Source organism: Alternaria conjuncta (genome assembly GCF_024043145.1).
Source record: "Alternaria conjuncta strain BMP 0040 chromosome Unknown scaffold_4, whole genome shotgun sequence".
NCBI classification, from domain to species: domain Eukaryota; kingdom Fungi; phylum Ascomycota; class Dothideomycetes; order Pleosporales; family Pleosporaceae; genus Alternaria; species Alternaria conjuncta.
Genome location: NW_026250093.1, coordinates 1,564,518 through 1,581,045, shown reverse-complemented (window position 1 = coordinate 1,581,045; position 16,528 = coordinate 1,564,518). Strand labels below are relative to the sequence as shown.

General features: G+C 52.8%; 8 protein-coding genes across 8 annotated transcripts; 5 read left to right on the top strand and 3 right to left on the bottom strand.

Moving 5' to 3' along the window:
• Positions 1–292: 292 nt before the first annotated feature.
• On the top strand, positions 293–1,728 carry RNR2 (Ribonucleotide-diphosphate reductase (RNR), small subunit; the record flags this gene model as incomplete). Its single annotated transcript, XM_051467650.1, has 4 exons — positions 293–325; positions 389–628; positions 723–1,056; positions 1,106–1,728. 4 exons carry the CDS (start codon positions 293–295, stop codon positions 1,726–1,728), a joined length of 1,230 nt encoding a protein of 409 aa, XP_051328809.1.
• A 946-nt stretch (positions 1,729–2,674) lies between these two features.
• Positions 2,675–5,639, top strand: J4E85_003381 (uncharacterized protein; the record flags this gene model as incomplete). The annotated part of the gene is made up of 5 exons (XM_051467649.1): positions 2,675–2,777; positions 2,851–2,990; positions 3,050–3,210; positions 3,404–3,950; positions 3,999–5,639. 5 exons carry the CDS (start codon positions 2,675–2,677, stop codon positions 5,637–5,639), a joined length of 2,592 nt encoding a protein of 863 aa, XP_051328808.1.
• Positions 5,640–6,168: 529 nt separating this feature from the next.
• Positions 6,169–7,712, bottom strand: J4E85_003380 (uncharacterized protein; the record flags this gene model as incomplete). Its single annotated transcript, XM_051467648.1, has 5 exons — positions 6,169–6,607; positions 6,656–6,724; positions 6,779–7,166; positions 7,226–7,345; positions 7,385–7,712. The coding sequence occupies 5 exons, from the start codon at positions 7,710–7,712 to the stop codon at positions 6,169–6,171; spliced, it is 1,344 nt and encodes a 447-aa protein (XP_051328807.1).
• A 949-nt stretch (positions 7,713–8,661) lies between these two features.
• Positions 8,662–10,254, top strand: J4E85_003379 (uncharacterized protein; the record flags this gene model as incomplete). Its single annotated transcript, XM_051467647.1, has 1 exon — positions 8,662–10,254. One exon carries the CDS (start codon positions 8,662–8,664, stop codon positions 10,252–10,254), a length of 1,593 nt encoding a protein of 530 aa, XP_051328806.1.
• A 168-nt stretch (positions 10,255–10,422) lies between these two features.
• J4E85_003378 (uncharacterized protein) lies at positions 10,423–11,889 on the bottom strand (the record flags this gene model as incomplete). The annotated part of the gene is made up of 1 exon (XM_051467646.1): positions 10,423–11,889. The coding sequence occupies one exon, from the start codon at positions 11,887–11,889 to the stop codon at positions 10,423–10,425; it is 1,467 nt and encodes a 488-aa protein (XP_051328805.1).
• Positions 11,890–12,117: 228 nt separating this feature from the next.
• Positions 12,118–12,671, top strand: J4E85_003377 (uncharacterized protein; the record flags this gene model as incomplete). The annotated part of the gene is made up of 3 exons (XM_051467645.1): positions 12,118–12,188; positions 12,235–12,285; positions 12,332–12,671. 3 exons carry the CDS (start codon positions 12,118–12,120, stop codon positions 12,669–12,671), a joined length of 462 nt encoding a protein of 153 aa, XP_051328804.1.
• A 372-nt stretch (positions 12,672–13,043) lies between these two features.
• J4E85_003376 (uncharacterized protein) lies at positions 13,044–13,893 on the top strand (the record flags this gene model as incomplete). Its single annotated transcript, XM_051467644.1, has 2 exons — positions 13,044–13,520; positions 13,588–13,893. The coding sequence occupies 2 exons, from the start codon at positions 13,044–13,046 to the stop codon at positions 13,891–13,893; spliced, it is 783 nt and encodes a 260-aa protein (XP_051328803.1).
• A 144-nt stretch (positions 13,894–14,037) lies between these two features.
• J4E85_003375 (uncharacterized protein) lies at positions 14,038–15,535 on the bottom strand (the record flags this gene model as incomplete). Its single annotated transcript, XM_051467643.1, has 4 exons — positions 14,038–14,570; positions 14,627–14,741; positions 14,794–15,436; positions 15,510–15,535. 4 exons carry the CDS (start codon positions 15,533–15,535, stop codon positions 14,038–14,040), a joined length of 1,317 nt encoding a protein of 438 aa, XP_051328802.1.
• Positions 15,536–16,528: the final 993 nt, after the last annotated feature.

Here is a 16,528-nt window from a genome sequence, read left to right as displayed (position 1 = left end):
TATAGTGTAATTTGATGTTCATAGGGCACAAAAGTCATGGTGATCGAAGCCGCACATGGATGAGATCATAGCGTCTTTTCGCGAGGAAGGCGCGTTAGTGGCTGGCCAAAGCCGATCGCCCAGTCACGTGCTAGCGTCTCGACGCGGATTTATAGTGAAGTCGCGTCTGCTCTTCGTCTCTCTCTACACCACAACCATCATCAGCCCACATCAGCGATACCTCTTGTAATCCTGACTGCACATTCGCCTTTCTTCGTACAATCCAGAGCTTCACACATATTTTCTCTTCACAATGTCTGCTCTTGAGTCTACGCCTTCCAAGCAGGTACGTCGCGATACTTCCGGTACTTGTACCCAGCAAGACGCGTCCATGCTAACGCGTCAAAAGGTCGCATCCGCGATTGACTCGCTCAAGATGAACGACTCGCCCGCAAAGAAGCTTGACTTCTCCCCTGCACAGAAGGAGAACACCTTCAAGCCCATCGTCGGCATCCCAGATGACTTCGAGGATGATCTTGAGGAGGTCAAGCCTACCGTCGCGCCCACGATCAAGGAGGAGGAGGCCGAAGAGCCCCTCCTTCAAGAGAACCCTGGACGCTTCGTCCTGTTCCCCATCAAGTACCACGATGTAAGTTTCACTCCGATCTAACGCGCTTTACGCGTGACTAGACGCGTCAAACCCCACTTAAGCGACACCCATGCTGACGACATGTTCACTACAGGTCTGGCAGATGTACAAGAAGGCCGAGGCTTCTTTCTGGACCGCAGAGGAGATCGATCTCTCCAAGGATCTCCACGACTGGAACTACCGCCTGAACGATGACGAGCGCTTCTTCATCTCCCACGTCCTCGCCTTCTTCGCTGCCTCCGACGGCATTGTCAACGAGAACCTCGTCGAGCGATTCTCGAGCGAAGTACAAATCCCTGAGGCGCGATGCTTCTACGGCTTCCAGATCATGATGGAGAACGTCCACTCCGAGACCTACTCTCTTCTCATCGACACATACATTAGCGAGCCCAAGCAGCGCCGCTACCTCTTCAACGCCATCGACAACAGTAAGTCATACCTACAACGCGTCTTGCAACATCATCTAATGTGTTCCAGTTCCCTGCATCCGCAAGAAGGCCGACTGGGCCATGCGATGGATCTCCGACAAGAACTCCACTTTCGCCAACCGTCTTGTCGCCTTTGCTGCTGTTGAGGGTATCTTCTTCAGCGGCTCCTTCGCCTCTATCTTCTGGCTCAAGAAGCGTGGTCTGATGCCCGGTCTTACCTTCTCCAACGAGCTCATCTCCCGCGATGAGGGTATGCACACCGACTTCGCCTGCCTTCTCTTCTCTCTCCTCAAGAACAAGCCCAGCCTGGATTCGGTCAAGGCCATCATCACCGAGGCCGTCGAGATTGAGCAAGAGTTCCTCAGCGACGCTTTGCCATGTGCTCTGCTCGGCATGAACGCCAAGCTCATGTGCCAATACATCGAGTTCGTTGCTGACCGTCTGCTGTTGGCTCTTGGCAACACCAAGGCCTACCACGCCACCAACCCCTTCGACTTCATGGAGAACATCTCGCTAGCCGGCAAGACCAACTTCTTCGAGAAGCGCGTCGGTGACTACCAGAAGGCTGGTGTCATGGCTAGCACCAAGAAGCACGAGAAGGACGGCTCGTCTACGCCCGCTCCTGAGCCCCAAGGCCAGTCCGGAGACTTCTGCTTCGACGAGGACTTCTAGACGCCTCGACTTCTTCTCTTGTTATTTATTTGCGATTTAGTTACTGTACAACACTTCGGACGCTTGGGTTTGGCACGGATGCCGGGCATCTACGTTCACATACCCCCTTTGCTTTTGTTGAAGTAACCACTCTTCGCACTTTGGAGTCATGGCGTTGCTAGCTAGCTGGGATGGGCCTCTTGGATGAGTGATGCGGTAGGATAGCTATAGTACGCGACAGCGATGGGATCAACGACTCTATCATTTTGAATAATCACGAATACAAACATTTACATATATACATGTCTCCACTACCACATCTCCATCGACGCGTGAAGGTCTTCATGATGTTACTCGTGCATGACGCGTGCAGCTTCGGTCCGACACGCCACGCGACAGCATGCGCTTGAACGAACCAAGCTTTGCCGATACCTGCCCATATCTCCTACCACGTGGATTACTCGCAGTAGCCTTCATGCGCGCGACTTCCTCTGCAGATGCTACGCGCCGCCCAGGCGCGCAAGCTTGCTCTTGGAAGGATTCGCTCAGGTACCGCCTGCTATGACGTCAGCCATGCGTGAGGCGTCCCGCGGCTGCCATCCTGTGGAATTGCCACAAGCGAGCTGGATACCTGCAGGCTGTCTGTACAGCGCCATCTCCAGCTCTGCAGTTTGCGACGCCTTGACTACTTGCTTTTAACCAATCGCGCACTATGGGGATATTGGTAATCCTGTCCCTGCATTTGCGTACAGAATTGGTGCACCAGACAACGACAGGCTAGCTCGTAAACATCCGCGACCCTCCGCGACAAAATCCGACTCTATCGCTGTTCTAGTGCAGCGTGCATATTCTATGATTATCATCTGAGTCAAGTCGCAGCACGCAAATCCGCGTGTTCAGCAAAGGGTGTCAAGTACCATTTGAGGTGGCGCCGGGGTAGATCCATGCCGCTTCGTGACAAGTCAACATGGCAGACACCGTACCCCAGATCAAGGTGACAGACCCACCTGCCGTTGGCAAAGGTTCCTACTTCCAGAACCAGGAGAACGCGTCTTCAATCACAGTAGACGGTACGTCACACACCAGTACCCATTGTTGCAAGTCACGTCGCAACTTGACAGATGCTTACTCCAGGATCCGCAGGCCCATTGTCCAACAAGAAACTCTCCGCCAAACTTCGAAGCCCCACCACACCCTCTGCGCAACCGGCAGGCGATACACACAATGGATACATTGGCGATGGAGAGAGATTGCCCGAAACACTCATGGACCCGCTCTCGCAAGTATGTACATATAAGGTTCGAGATGCGGAGACGGACGCTAATTGCGCATTATCGTATAGCAAATCCTACAGAGAACGAATACGTCGCCCGCCGTACAGAAACTACGATCCCAGAACACCGAGCCGATCCAATCGCCAACGTCACCGAACGAAGCGAACGCAGACAAGAAATTGAGCGGAGAGACGGCCCGCGACACAAGCGGGGGCAAGGCAGACAAGAAGTAAGTGCACATGTTCGTTCACGAGAGCGCATGGAGTGTCATATGGCTACATGCCAAGGGTTAGCGCGTATTTCGTACTGAGATTTAGGACCCGCGTATCGAGGCTGAGCTCGCGCTTCGCTCTCCTGTTGGCCTGATCGTCATTGCCGACGCTAGCTCCAGGTGTGACCAGTAAGGCTGACTATGTATGTAGGAAAGTGTCATTCCTTAGTCGCTTCATCGGAGGCAACAAAAAGAAGAGCACCCTCGATGGCGCAAGCGACAATGGCTCTGAGGCAGACGACCGACGACCAGAGGGTATGGATGCCCAGCTCTATGTCGACAATGTCAGCTTCAGTCCGAAGATACCACATCCTCCGGCATACATCAAAGTGAGGACAAAGTTCAAGAAGGAGAAGGAGTTTGACCGTGTCTTCCTGGCGCAGGAGTTACGCTCCGGATCGGATAAGAAGAGTCCCCCCGCTGCTGGATCAAATCCTGCGCCTCAGTCTGGGTCGGCCGCTACGCAGAATCCTATCTGGGCTGTTGAGTTCAGCAAAGATGGGAGGTATCTTGCTGTTGGTGGTCAGGACAGAGTCATCCGGGTGTGGGCCGTGATTGAAAGCCCAGAAGGACGTCGCGCACATGAGAATACCGAGAGCGATCCGCATGCCCAACTCAGCGCACCAGTCTTCCAGCAGAAGCCCGTTCGCGAATACCAAGGACATACGTCAACGATCCTGGACTTGAGCTGGAGCAAGGTATGTCGAGTTTATGTGAGGTATTGATGCATTACTGACACCTATTAGAACAACTTCCTGTTATCCTCTTCCATGGACAAAACCGTTCGACTATGGCACGTTAGCCGAGACGAAAATCTATGTACATTCAAACATTCCGACTTTGTTCCTTCCATTCAGTTTCACCCTACGGACGATCGATTCTTCCTAGCTGGGTCGCTTGACGCTAAGTTGCGACTATGGAGCATACCCGATAAGAGCGTGGCCTTTTCGATCACTGTTCCAGACATGATCACATCAGTAGCGTTTACACCCGATGGGAAGACTTGTATAGCTGGTACCCTCGGTGGACTCTGCATGTTTTACGATACCGAAGGATTGAAGTGGCAGGCGCAACTCCACGTAAAGTCGACTCGCGGTCAGAATGCGAAGGGCAGTAAGATCACTGGAATTCAAGCAACATATTGGCCTCCAGGAAGCGAGAGTGGCGAGATGAAGCTACTGGTTTCGAGCAATGATTCGAGGCTGCGCATCTACAACATGAAGGACAAGACTCTAGAGATGAAGTTCCGTGGTCACGAAAACAACTGCAGTCAGATACGAGCTACCTTTGCTGATAGCAGTGGACACATCATCTGTGGAAGCGAGGATCGGAAAACGTACATTTGGTCGACGACATCTACGGCAGAGGGCGAGAAGAGGAATCATCGTCCGGTGGAAATGTTCGAAGCTCATAATTCCATCACGACGTGTACTGTCATGGCACCCATCGAGACACGGCAGTTGCTCAGCGCATCGGAAGATCCCATCTTCGACCTCTGCAATCCACCACCGGTCACTCTAGTGTCAAAAGCTGAGTCTGTCGTTTCGTCGCGGGCGCCTACAGAGGCAGGTTTAGCCCATCCGACACCCGCACCCACAGATACCAACTTTAAGAAAGCTGCGGAAAGCCCGGCATACGTTGCTCGCTCGGCACATCGAGGCGGCAACATCATCGTTACAGCAGACTATACTGGAGCGCTGAAAGTGTTCAGACAAGATTGCGCCCACCAAAAGCGCATACGGCTGAGCGAACAGTGGGATACAGCATCCATGAAGAGAATGTCGGGTATCGGTCGACCCAGCAGCATCATATCGCGGACTAGCCGATCACGGCGAGACAGTGTATCTACACAACCACCAAACGACCGGATCATGACATGGCGACAAAGTATATCGCACGCCAGCTTCGACTCCACGAATTCCCTCCCTCGCCGCAGCGCTTCACCTCGAAAGTCTCTAGCTGCCCTAAGCTTCCACTCCACACCCCACGAATCCCCCGTCTTACATCCTACAAAAACAAACGATACCTTCGACACCAAGCCCACGGGTACACCCAAGACATCCATATCAATGGATCGCACCACCACATCGGTACGCAGTGCATCACAATCTGAAGCCTCGTCGCCGATCAAAGAGCCATATACTGTTACTGCCGATCCAGATGACGAAGAACAGTCACAAGGGCAAAGAGCTAGTTCGACAAATCCTCTTGCTTTGTATAATGGCCAGAGCTGGCTCTTTTGGACAAATCGCGATAAGAGTGCGCTGACGGCTGGCAACAAGAAGGAAGCGGAAAGACCAGATCTATTAGGTCGCATGAGCACGCTCAGTCAGATTAGTAGGCTGACGGATGAGAGGAGCGAGGGAGAGGTAGATGGCAAGAAGTAATGCGATGTAGGCGTTCCCGGGTATACGGGGTTTGGAGTTTTGCAGATTACAAGTCTTTCGTGCCTACTCGCGCACAGGGTTGGATTGGAAGTGTATCGCAGCACGATGAAGTACGCAGATGAGAAACTATGTCCAATTACTTTCCAACTTTTCATGATAAGGTCCGCATTTTGCAGTTCGTCAAGTGTCAACACCAAATCCTCGTGTCCATCGTACGAATTACCACGTCAGCAGATACAAGACATGGATCTCACAATGTTTGTGTTTTTCAATTTTTATATTGTTTTCTGGTATTTTCTATTTTCTGATGTTTTTGTGTGGTTCAAGCATGTCACTCAAAGTCGGCCATGCTCCACGGAACCAATTCAACGACCAAAAGCTCAAACACCATAATGGCTGATCATGTCCGTGTCCAGATCTGCTGTTATCGTCCGCGCTACCACATAAATTGCAGGATTGGACAAGGAGACTCTACACCTGCGACGTCATTCCCACTGACATGATAAGTCACGTCGAGCGAGCGGGGAATCTACTGGACAGTGGGGATAGCAGGGATAGCAGGGATAGCAGGGATAGCAGAGAAGGCCGACGCGAAATCAGGAACATCGGTGATGAACTCTGTGCCAGTGGGCCTGACAAGCTGGCGACGATGACTGAAGAGGCGACGCCTATCGAAAGTGGCCGTCTCGTACTCGGGATCCCAGTCTGAGAAGGTCTCCGGGGCGATGATGGGCGTGGTGAAGGAAGAAGCAGTGGCGATGGGAGTGGTGTACGTGGTAGTCTCCATGACAGGGTCCCAGTCGCTGAATGTCTCGGGAGCGATGATGGGGTAGTCGAAGGAGGAGGAGGAAGACGGAGTTGCAAGCACGTTCTTGGCGCGTGTCATGGTCGCCAGCGTGCTGGATGCGACTGAGGCAGATTTGTCGCTGGGCAGGCAGGCAGCGAAGTCGTCGACGATGTGACGGATACTGCAACTGGGTTAGTACATGTCGAGAAGGAGATAGTGAGGAGCTTACCCGTAAGAATCAGTCTCGGAGATGTCAATCTCATCGTTACCACGTAGCTGACCGACGTTGGTAGCGAATCTGCATTCCAGTCAGAGAAAGGTCACAGTAGATACAGTTCGTGGGTGAGCTTACTCGATGGGCCAGTACTTGGAAAACATGGCGCAGTGCTGGACAACGGGGACGTTGTTGCGACGCTGCATGTACGTGTTGACAAAGTGGCACTGGCGGCCCGAAGCATCATTGGTCTCCTCGCAAGCGGTGATGCACCTTTGAGCATCGAATTTGCCGTCTTGCCAGTACCTCATGCCCATGTAGGTGTCCTCACCGTTGCAGTCAAGAGGGGCTTCAATGGCAGCACCGAGTGCGTACGCCTCAAGGGCATAGCCGGCAGGGACATCGGGTGTGACAACGTCCTTGACGTAGGCGTTGGCGCCGGCCATGACGACATGGAAATTCTCACGGGTCTGACCCTCGTTTATGGCGATGTTGGGGAGGATGGTGCCTGACCATAAGTCGCACTCTGGAGGTGGACGGGAAGTTAGTTGATGTCTCACATACTCTTCCAAGGAAGGAACGTACTGATATAAGTCGTAGACTCAGGGTTGGGGCAATGGATGCCGTGAGGAGCATGGGCGGGCTGGCGCTCGAAGAAGATGGTGAAAGCATTGCACTTGGCGTCGTTGTCGCACTCGGCAGCACCTGAAAGTAGTTAGTAAACTTGTTGAAGCCATGATGCACTTGTTGGTGTGATGCTCTTCAGTGCGAAGTTGTACTCACACAGATCGACATCGTACGAGTCCATAGTCACGTAGTGGACGAACTGTGATGGTTCATCGTACGTGGTGAGGAGGTTGGAGTAAGACTGGACGTAGCCAGGGGGAGTGACGGCCGATGATGCAGCATCGGAGAAGGGAGTGTAGGCCTGGAAAGCCTCGGGGGTGTCCGGGAAGACTTTGGGGCCAGAGCCCGAGAAGAGAGGCTCGCAAACGGACTTGTTGCCGAAGTTTGCGAAGACGGTTGCCATCACCATAGTAAGAAGTCCGAAAAACTGGACTAGAGAGAACATCTTGTCTTTGATGTTCAATTTGTTGGTAATAGATGGAGAGAGAAGAGATGAAGAAGAAAGGAGGAAAGGAGAGGAAGGCAGTATATGTATGAATTCAGCAAGAGCTACGCGAAGATGCTAAGACTTAGGTTGTGGTTGAGAACGAAGGCAAGTATCCTCTATTGCCTTTGTTGAGCTGGGTCGTGCCCACTTCATCCATATGATACAATCGCGAGGCCTCCTTCTCGAGAACAAATTGGCGGAGCGAAGTGCCCACCTTGTGATGAACGCGCGTTCTGTTGGACCTGAACCGCCTCTCAGGAACGGGGGCTGAGCGGTAAATCGACATAACACGGCCCAGAAGCGGCTTTGTTCCCCAAATCGTGGACGGGGTTCCAGATTGTGACTATGAAGGAAGAAGATCGTGTCTTCTTTGGACACATTGCTGTGGATATTCGCGCAATCTTTTCTTCAACAACTGAACCTTCAAACGCGTATCGAGCTCTGCGTGATCCGGTTGACGAGGGTCAAAGTCATTGAGATACTGCAAATCTATTGCAGTTATGTAAGAGTTCCCTACTCTACTGAGCCGAGACCTAGGAATGTAATGGTACGAGTGGATCATCAGTAGTACGGCCATGCTTGGGTCGCGATCTGAGCATTACAACGGAGCACATGCGCAACACATTCACCAACGCCTGACCTGGGCCTCAAGATCATGGTGCATGTAGAAAGCAAGGAGGGAGCAGCTCGACGAGCGAAGGGCATTAGCTCCACTAGCTCCAGACCCGCCCAAAAACGTCATAGTCTCAACCAACCAGCGACGACCAGACCAACCAACATAGTACTCGCGAATAGCAGCAACAACTTGAGCAGGACCCTCTCAGATTTTTGGTCACGTCTTCCCTTCTATTACGAAGGTTTCCACACCCACAACCAGAAAACTAGAGATACGCGCAATCCTGCGGTGATGGGCCGCACTGAAAAATCTCAGGGTCTTGCGCCACCCGCCGTGCGCAAAGACATCCGAGCCAAACAAGCGCGGCACGTGGTGAACAAAGTCGTTCCTGCAATATTGGCATCAAATGCAAGAGCTAGGCGAGGTGCGGACGGGAGTGAGCTTATTCCGAACCCGGGGCCGAACGGCACAGTGGGGCAGGATAGTAAGAGTAGGGATGGTGCACGTGTTGAGGGTGGTGAAGATACGGGCTATGTGAAGAGGAAGGGTCAAGGGAGGCGGAAGGTCAAAGGTGGGAAAGACGATGTTGAAGAGGAGGATGCGAGGAATGGTGATGTGGGGAGAGATGCTGGCAAAGGAAGGGCAAAGGGAAGAGGCAAGAAACGCAATGATTCTCTCGACGAAGGGCTATCAAATCTCAACTTGAGTAGTACTGCAACATCAACACCCGATCCATCTAGGAAACCGCGATGCATACGCATGATAACGACGGATGCCCTCACAGCTGCACATATGCTCGCCAATCCCTCATTATACCATGCCACCGCGACCACCACATCAAAGCAGACGTCGAAGAAACAACCCAACCCATGTATCTTGAACATGGCGTCTCCCCTCCGTCCAGGCGGCGGTCTCCTAACAGGCGCCACTTCCGCCGAAGAATCCCTCTGCGCACGCACAACGCTGCTGCCCTCGCTCAAAGAATCCTTCTACCGCCTCCCCGAATATGGCGGCATATACACACACGACGTGCTCGTTTTCCGCTCTGCCCTTCCTCTCGGCGATAGCGCAGGTGAGCTTTCTCCCACGGAGCGCTGGTACATCGATGTTATTAGTGCGGGGATGCTACGATTTCCTGAACTAGAAGGGGAAGAAGAGGAAGAGAAAAGGTTAAGCAGGAAAGATAGGGATATTGTAGAGAGCAAGATTAGGAGTGTGTTGAGGATAGCGGAACAAAAGGGGGTTAAGGCGTTGGTGCTCGGGGCCTGGGGCGTTGGAGCGTATGGTAATCCAGTAAGAGATGTTGCGGAGGCTTTTGCGAAGGTCTTGGGTGGTGGTAGCTCTGCTTCTTCATCTGGAGGCAAGAAGAACAGCAAGTCACCACCGACTGGTGCTGAGACCTTTCCATCTATCGAGAACATCATCTTTGCTATTCCCCAACGCAAAGTCGCCAACGAGTTCGCAGCTGCGTTCGGCGGCAAGATCGAAGTCGAAGAAGGCCCTGGAGCTTCGGGAGACGATAATGACGAAGAAGATGACGGGGAAGATAAGGTAGCGGAAGAGTTGAGGAGCAAGATCCAAGAGATGGACGGCCAGATAAGTAAGGTTTGGAATCCAGATCTGAAAGCAAGGCTGGGCGTTATTCTGGATGGCTTGAAAGCGCAGTTGAGGGAGAGGGAGGGGACGCCTCGGACGGGTAGTGTGGATGATGAGGAGGAAGATGAGGACGGAGACGAGGACGATGATGAGGATGAGGGAGACACTGAAGACAGCTACGAGGCAGATGCGGATGAGGATGATCAAGACCTCGCTGGGCACAGGCACATAAGACCTGGCAAGCTGAGAAGTGTAGTTGATGACAGCGATGACGAAGACGACGATTAGCTCAGCTCTAGATATCTCGGGCAATGGAATCGACTGTTTCAAGAGATTTCTCACCACAGGACACGGACATTAGGACGTTGCTAGTAAGAATACATTGGTGGGTATCTCAAAACTTCTAGATGCTCGAACTTTTATATGTGAATGTAGCACATTTCAATGCGTCAACACTCAAGCAGAAGCACTAGCAGCAGCCGGCTCTTTCGACAAAGCTGCTGAATTTGTATCCTTGGTGCCGTTTGTGGGAGTCTCCTTATTGGGCTCATCGTCCTCCAAGCCCAGCTTCTTGAGATCCACGGCCAAAGGATCAGACTCTGCTGTGCTTTCTGTAGGGCCTTCGTATCCAGGTGGTGGCAACGCCCATTCAGGCAAGCCAGTCTCATAATCCCACTTCCCTTCCTCACACCTGTATCTGCGCGCGTGCAGGTAGATACCCAACTCATGGACCCCTGGATCGCTATACAGATCTGTATCGCAGACTTTGCATTTCTCCCCAGTCATTCGCTCCGCTTTCCTTTTGTTGTAGGCATCGACCATTTCGTCGTGGTATGCGACCGCGTCGGCGACCTCTTCCTTGCCCATGCGCGAGAGGCGGGACATGATGTCTTCGTCGTCTTCGTCTTCGGATTGTCCGCGGCCGAGGGCGGGGCCGAACACGCGCTGGTTGGCGTATATGGGATCGTTCGATATGGGATGACCGAGGAACTGGAGGTGGACGCGGAGCTGGTGGGTGCGGCCTGTTACTGGCATGCAGCGCACGATGGAGTAGCCGCGGAGTTTCTTCCATGGCTGACCGTTGGGGCCTGTCTCTCCATCCTGCTTCTCGCCATTGTTTCCGTCGTCTTTGGGTGGGTAGTATGCCAACCGCTTGAAGACCGTTTTCGCTTCCTTGCCGTTTGCGCGCACGCGGTTCAAACCGAGCTTCGGGCTGATCTGCAGGATAGGCTTCTCGCAGAGGATCTCTCCTTCTGGGAACTCGCCCACCACTCGCGTGATGTACTCCTTCTTGACCGTCCTCCCTCTGATTTGTGCACTCAGCTCCTCTGCCGCCTGCTTGTGCTTACCAATGAACATGATGCCGCTGGTGAGCCTGTCGAGTCGATTACACGGCAACGGGTTCCAGGTATAGCCACGATCGGCCCTCATGATCTCGATGATGGAGTTGAAGTTGTAGCGGCCGGCGGGGTGTACGGGCATTCCGGCGGGCTTGTTGATGACGATCATGTTGTCGTCTTCGTGGACGATGCCGATGGGCTGCGCGGTGCACGGAGGCTCGTGCCGGTGGAGGGTGTGGGATATGACATCGCCGTTCTTGACAATCGTCTTCGTGCTCGGGACTGGCTGGCCATTGATAACTACGCGACCCTCTTCTATGGCCTGCTTGTAGTACTCGGCGGGCCGGTCGCGGAACTCGCTAGAGAAGATGTCGAGAATTTCTCTGCCCCGCCATCTCTCCTTGCAGAAGGTGTTGTATGTGAAGTGGTAGGGCGTGACCTTGCGCAGGCCGTCTTCGAGGTAGTATGGGCGCGGCCAGGGATCGCAGGGCGTGATTGCGACGGCGGGGGGCTCCTTCCAGGGAAATTTGTCGTCGGGCAGGGGCGGGTATTTGTCGCGCGGGGGCGAGGGCACTAGGGCCATGGAGGGAGAGCCTGTGCGAGTCTTGGGCACAGGCAGGCGGCCCTTGGAGGCGAGGTATGCGAGGATGCGCGGAGAGGGCGCCAGAATCGCGGGGGAGAGGGGTTGAGGTGCGTGTGGGAGAAATCCATGTTGCGCAAGCCGAGGCTGATGGGTGACGCAGCCAACTAGCCCGTCGTCTTCATGTCCGGGACGCGTCTGCCTCCAACACCAATAACAAGCAGCGACAACATGGCACAGCAGGCATTGAAGTCGCGTACACGGGGCGACTACAAGTTTCAGCTCGAATACAGGACAAGATGGTGCGTGTCCTCGCGCGAAGCCCTTCTCGGTACTGACAGCAGGAAGGAGCGACAATGACATGTACCACCACATGAACAACAGCGTCTATTACTATCTGTACGTCTTCACCATATTATGAGATACTGATACTGACTATTGGAAGATTTGACTCCGTAGTCAATACATATCTCATCCAGCACTGCTCGCTGCACCCACCTACCTCCCCACAGATCGGCCTCGTCGTACATTCGCACTGCGATTACCTCGCCCCTGTCGAGTTCCCCTCCGTCGTAGACCTCGCGTTACGAGTCAATAAGCTTGGGAAGAGTTCCGTCACATACGAAATTGGTGTCTTCGAAAGAGGCCAAGAGGAGGTCAAAGCTGTCGGCGAGTTCATCCACGTCTTTGTGGACCGCGACAGTCGCCGACCTGGAAAGGATGGCATGAGTGAAGATCTCAAGGCCGGGCTGGAAAAGCTATTGGCAGAGAAGTCGAAGCTGTGATAGATACTGGAATGGGGCTTCGATCTGTGCCTACAACAACACCCACGACCCAGCCATGTTGGCTGTATAGAGATCATCCCTACAGACCTTGGAAGAGAATCCATCACGATTCGCCATCAACCGGAATCACACCAAATATCAGCGAAGAGGCACAGGCGGGGTATCGGTTAGCCATACTTCGGCAATGGATACCCGAAACTCCTATCCTGCATTGCGTTCAGTTGTCTCCAGCACTAGAGATGGCGTTGCAAGACATACCTCCTCACACCAAAGTCCAACAGTTCTTCTCGCGTCGTATTGTCTTCCCCTTCCTCTCTGCATAACACCCTACAGCTCAAATTCTCAGCTTCGACACCTCAAAGACGCAACACCATGTCCACATCCGCAATCCAAGGCCCCGGCATCCTCTTCGTCCGCTCCCGCATCTCGCCTTCCGCCAACGACATACTCTCCGAGCCCACTTTTCTCGCCTGGTACGACAACGAGCACATACCCGAAGTAGTCTCTACATCCGGCATCGACTCTGCTTTCCGCTTCATCGATACCCACAAGTCCTCACCTATTGGCAACGAGCAAAATCCGAAACCATTCCTAGCATGCTACCCCATGGATGATTTGGCTTTTACGCTAGGTGATGAGTTCAAAAAGATAGGGTTCAAGAGCAATGCGTTACCCGGTAGTGGTGTGATTTATGATTTGGCGGATATGGATGTTAGTTACCTGGGTATTGTGGGTAAGACACCGAAGAGAAGAGAGGGAGAAGGAGGTGGGCCGAAGTATGTGATCACGTCAGGTTTTCGACCGGAAAAGCAGCCAGCAGAAGGACAGGTCACTGCGTGCTTCCAAAAGGTATGTAACCCCCGTACCGACCCAGTCAGTATTTTATGTAGACTCGATACTGACGTTAATATCCTAGCAAATCTCGACGCTCGAGAAGTCACCGCAGTATATCCGGACACTACGCTTCAAACTCCTCTACGCGAGGACGAATGCGCAGTCTCGCGCTCTCAAGGGCCTGCCAACGACAGACGAACCGCATCCCCAACCGTCGACTTGGATGGCTATGCATGAGTTTGCGGATGTACCGGATGAAGATTTTGCGAAGGCGCTGAATGATGGTGTGAGCAAGGCCGCTGAAGAGGGTGATTGGTGCGAGACGGAAATCGAGACGCTTGTTTGGAAACTAGATCGTATGCATGGGGATGGGAAGTTATTTGAGTAAGATTATCTCAGATCCAAGATGTAAACAAAAGACTGTTATTGTGTGGTGCAACAATGACCGGGTGATACCAGCACTGCAAGCACTACTGATATTCCGACTCTCCCTTCGAAACAAGTTTGTTTTTGTACGGAAAAACACTAACGCTCAATGTTCATGTCCATGCTCATGATCATGATCATGATCATGTCCATCCCCCTCCTTCTCGTCCCACGGATGCCCCTCACCAACACCCTCCCAAGGATCACCCTTCCACGTCATCCAAGTCTGATGGCCCCTAACATTTGCCTCCAACTCCCCACACCTCCTCTGCTCCCAACTCTCTTTACCCGCTACAACAGCCCAATGTTTCTGCGCCCTACCCGCCCAGTACTTCGCGCGATCCTCGATTCCGAAACTACTCCACGTATACGCCAGGATCTCTTCGTACTGGGGTAGTTCGGTTAGGAGACCTTCTTCCTCCAGATGCTCAATGAGTTTAGGGAGGAGGCCGAGAAGCTGCGGTGAATCTTCTGGGTCGGTGGGTAGAACGGATTTCAGGGCTTTGATCTCAGAGAGGCGATCGTTGGATGCCATTGTTGCGTCGTCGTCTGCGGTGCATAGAGGGCAGGCGCAGGTGAAACCAAAGTTCGCTTCTATAGACTTCACGCGACGTCGGCGAGCACGTTTTTCGAAGCCATCTATGGAGTGATTAGAAAAGTCTTTCCGTTGAATTCTTCGGCGGATAGTTACTTACAGCTTCGCGTAATCTCTTCCCCGGGCTTGATGTCTCTGAGAGCGAAGACTTCAAATGAGAGGGTGTAGTCGTCGAAACGCCATAGAGTGTTCGGTCGACAGGCGTGGTTGATGCGCTATACTGAAGTTAGCATATACTTCAAGGATAGGCTATCAGTCATGACTTACCGCAGCCTCGGGAATAACTGCCAAAAGCTGGGGCAGCTCATCAACCCATGGCCATTTCACAGCAATGCCGTTCGTCGTGACAATGTCCTCGACAGTGCCATCCACATTGACGTCCAATTTCTTGACCATCTCTTTAGTCTTCTCCGGCAACTGATCGACTGCCTGTTTCAACACGAGCTGTGGCCTCGGCATCTCCGGTATCTCCAGTATCTGTTTAGCGACGAACAGCACAGGAGTCTGCACAATCAAGCTCTCGCCTGGAAAGATCCCGGCGATATCTTTCTTTGCAAACAACCCTTTGCCCTTCTCTCCTGCGTATTTGACCTCCCACATACCCATCTCTTCACCCACTTGGCCTTCCATGCCCCCAATGCTCATGCCAAACGTCTCCATTGTCACGCTAGCCGCGACTTCGGGACTCACAACAAAGCTGATTCCGCGACCGTTGTTGTAGTTGGCATTGGTGTAGGCGCAGAATGTCTGATGAACATCTGATCCTGTGCTCTCGTTCTCTCTACTTGGTGTTACGATGTCTATGCATGTCGGGTGATGCGTCCATGGGAAGGTATCGGAAGTGTAGCCATCCTGAGCCACGGGGCAAACTGTTGCAGGCTTATTGATAAGGCCATCCTGAATAACGGGACTGCGTGCTGTGTAGAAAAGTTCCGCTCTGGCAGTCGATGCGCAGAGAAGTGCTGTGGAGACGGCGAAGTAACTGGGTGAATGCCGTCGCCGCGGCCATGTTGCTGTGACCATCTTCCAAGCTCTTTACTTTCTTAACTACCTTCCTGGAATGATGCCGAAAAAGAAAGAAAGTCCAAAAAAGCCAGACGTCAACATCTTCTACGTCGGAAGAATTAATCGCGCGAGATAGGAAGCCACGTTTCACGAGTAATCACGAGTAATGATCTCCGAAACCCCTGTTGCTGAAACGTGCTGGCTGCTTGGCGGTTGCATTGCGCCTGCATCTAGATTGTCTTGGGGATGCATGAGGCCAGTGAGGTTTGGGGCTGTTGCCGTCGTTTGATGAGATAGATGACCCGGCAGAGTGGGTTGATGTGGGGAGGACTAGCTTCAGCGCCGGGAGAGTCGGTTGAATGGCGCACGTGAGGCGTGAGAACATCGCGCCTTCCCACTCTACCTAAACGAGATCCTCAGCCGACAAACCACGACTTTATCGTATGACATCTAGGGTGTGTGTAGACTCTACTTTTCAGCTAATGCGATACTTGCGTAATGCGGGTCGCGCTCCAACAGTGTGGTCCTGGCTTGGGCCGGCCAACCCAATGCCAGAGACGATACCACGGAGGATCCATCATACCGAGTAATGTGTCGGACTGCCATCGAGCACATGGCAATCTTTAGCTTCAGCAAGCGCCTCTCAATATAGTTAGCAAACACGTTCTTGTATGAGAAACAAGACGTAGTCCTCGTTCATGGACACAACATCTGACATACTTTGACGTGCGACAAGCATGGAAGATTGCTTGCATCACCTAAGTCAAGTAGCAAACCGTGTTCGTTATAAGAAAGCAGCCAGGCCACCACTCTCCGTAAATCAGTTCACTGTACCGAAATGACGATGAGCGAGATTACGACCAACCCGACAGCAAACGAAGAGCTCCGTGCTCGCCTTACTGAACTCATGAAAATCGACACAGACATGTCGGCTCTAGAAAAGAAACAGCTAATTAGTAAGTCGCTCCGCTAACTCCCCTATCCCTCATTTGTTGCT